Here is a 2,556-nt window from a genome sequence, read left to right as displayed (position 1 = left end):
CAAATTCTGGAGCATAAAGATGAATTTCTCATTCTTTTTTAAAAAAAAAAACAAAAAAAAAAAAAACAAAAAACCAAACCACAACCACATAACTACACCAGAGAGTATACTAACACACATTACTGGTAATTGGTAAGCAGTTTATGGCAGGGCAGGATCCACACTGAAGAACTGAAAGTATCGACTTTTATTTGTTCATTTCTACAATACAAAAAACCTCACGACTCTACCAAATGTCAACAATTATGTAAAATCTCACCTGCCCAATGACTTTGAGTTTAATGTATTCCCCTTCTTTCTTATCTCCTAAATCCTCAGCTGAAGGTTTTGCTTCCTGCAAGAAAAACATTAAAAAAGAAAATCTGATCAGTTCAACACTTCATTATTTTCATTGGACAGTATGACAGCTGTCATCCTCCTTATTACATCAAATCAGACTACCCAAGGCACCTTATTTCTTCCTTTCTGTGTGTGAAAATAACAGCAACATAGTATTATGAAAGGCTGTCTGTCTGCCTGTGAAGAGTTTAATTAATGATGGAAGAGAAACACTGTGAAGAACATAAGAGATGAGAGAAGGATCATTTGGAAGTAGATGACAGATGTAAAAATGAGAAGTATGATTTTATACCACTAACTCCTAGTCAACAGACTGTAAAAAAGAAATACATGAAGTGTACTAAGAGGTTGAGATATTTGACAGAAAAAAAGAACACTGTGAGGAGAGTAAACAGAAAGCACTTTTGACACCCTATCAGTGTAAAGAGTGTGAACCATGCAAACATTTTTCAGTCTATTGCATCAATAGTAGTCACTCCTTTCAAAAGGATGGTCAGCCACCTTCTTTTCTATGGTAACAAAAGAACACCAAGTAGCAGCTCATTTGTAGCATGTTTAAAACCTCAATTCTTAAAAGTTCTTAAAGTTGCAGTTCTGAGAACTATAGTGTTTTGATATCTTTCCAGCATAAGAATTAGTTGTACAGACAAGTTTGATTCAACAACTTGAGCACTACAACTCATCAAAAGGGTTTGTGTTATGTTCTATAAGACATGAATTAAGGACATCAAAGTTTTCATGTTAGCTGCTGATAGATAAGACAAGCAAGAGATCAGGTACTATTAACCCCATCCCTTGCCTGTCACTACATATTCTGGATCAGGCCTTTAGTTATGTTCCACTGCAGCACAAAGGGATTTTTCCACAGACACTGCCTCAGGTCCAGATGATATTCGATGAAGAAATCTTCCCAAGTAGTCAGAAACAAGGATACCCTGCTGATCACATTTCATATCTTCCTTTTCTATTTCATTGCTTTACACAGTAGACAAAATACACAAAATATGTACAGGTGCCTACCACATCCCAGACCTAAAGGGACTTTTTGCTGAGTATACAGAAATAACCTTTGTATGGTTGGATTTGAACTTTAGGATCAAACACCAAAAATACATACTAACCTGCAGTAAGTCCATCCAGACAGGTCTCTAACTCCAGATTAAAATGGCAGACAAGCCTTTTTTTTTTTCTTAAAGAGGTTAAACATGCACAACTTCTTTGAATGTTAAAAGTTCGGGGAAGGGCGGGGGGGGGGGGGGGGGGTCGCGACAACAATTTTTTTTGGGGGGAAGTCTGCAAACACCTTCCCTATTTGTACCAGTCTCAGTCTGGAGGGGGAAGAAAAAAAAAACAAAAAAAAACAAAAAAAAAACCAACAACACACAGAGAGGAAGTGCTCTTTGTACCAGTTTGACTCACTGCCTCAAGCCAGATCCATTCAGCTTCTGTGATGACAAAAAAAAGTATGAGCCAGAGTTTCTACCTGGTTTGAATACTTTGGGGTTGGTTTTGGGGTTTGTTTGGGTTTTTTTTACCCACCTGGGTACAACCTGGACTGCTGGGACTGATTCATCACCCTTCAAGCTCCAACCCAAAACCTGACCCCATACATGCAAGAAACTAGACCCTCAGGTCTCCAAGTAAGTCACTTCCAAACCGTGAAAGGAGTCTTCACTGGTAACACAGTCGCAGCAACTGTGCTCACCACCAAAGTTTTCCCTAACATATCTGAACTCTAACCTCATGGGACTATTTGCAGGAATAAAAAACACATCACTTTCCACTCCTGGCTAAAAAGAGAAAAAAAAAACAAAAAACCAAGAACCTCCAAGGTGTTCTGATAACTTGCATGAACAGTATTTTTATTGTCCGTATGCAGGACTACTGATCTCTTTTTGATTCCTAGAGGTCAGATCTCTACAGATCTGAAGTCTGTAACTTCACAACTGTCTCCTGTTTTACTATCACTGCAAGAATTATGGACATCCTGTCCCTTTACATGATGTTTCAGGTCAGTCATGGTCTTAGTTTACTTTGCAGAAGAACCAAATTGCACAGCAGCATATTATCCCAGCAGTAGAGGCATTTGTAGCAGTTTATAGTTCTGTGCATTGTAACAGATCTACCTACTTAGCTTTCCAAAACAAATCATCCTGTATAAGGTATGACAAATCATCATTGCTACTATGACAGTGCCTCTGGCCAATATGAGTGGAA

General features: G+C 38.3%; 1 protein-coding gene across 1 annotated transcript in view; it reads right to left on the bottom strand.

The window, feature by feature from the left end:
• Positions 1 to 349, bottom strand: part of SUMO1 (small ubiquitin like modifier 1) — a 6,582-nt gene extending 6,233 nt beyond the window's left edge. Inside the window, exon 1 of the mRNA XM_009643549.2 lies at positions 260 to 349. Coding sequence (XP_009641844.1) covers positions 260 to 349 — 90 coding nt within the window. The remainder of the gene's footprint in view (positions 1 to 259) is intronic.
• Between the last annotated feature and the right edge of the window lie 2,207 nt (positions 350 to 2,556).

Source organism: Egretta garzetta, unplaced genomic scaffold (assembly GCF_000687185.1).
Source record: "Egretta garzetta isolate BGI_Z169 unplaced genomic scaffold, ASM68718v1 scaffold297, whole genome shotgun sequence".
Lineage (NCBI taxonomy): Eukaryota > Metazoa > Chordata > Aves > Pelecaniformes > Ardeidae > Egretta > Egretta garzetta.
This window is presented reverse-complemented; position numbering and strand designations above follow the sequence as displayed.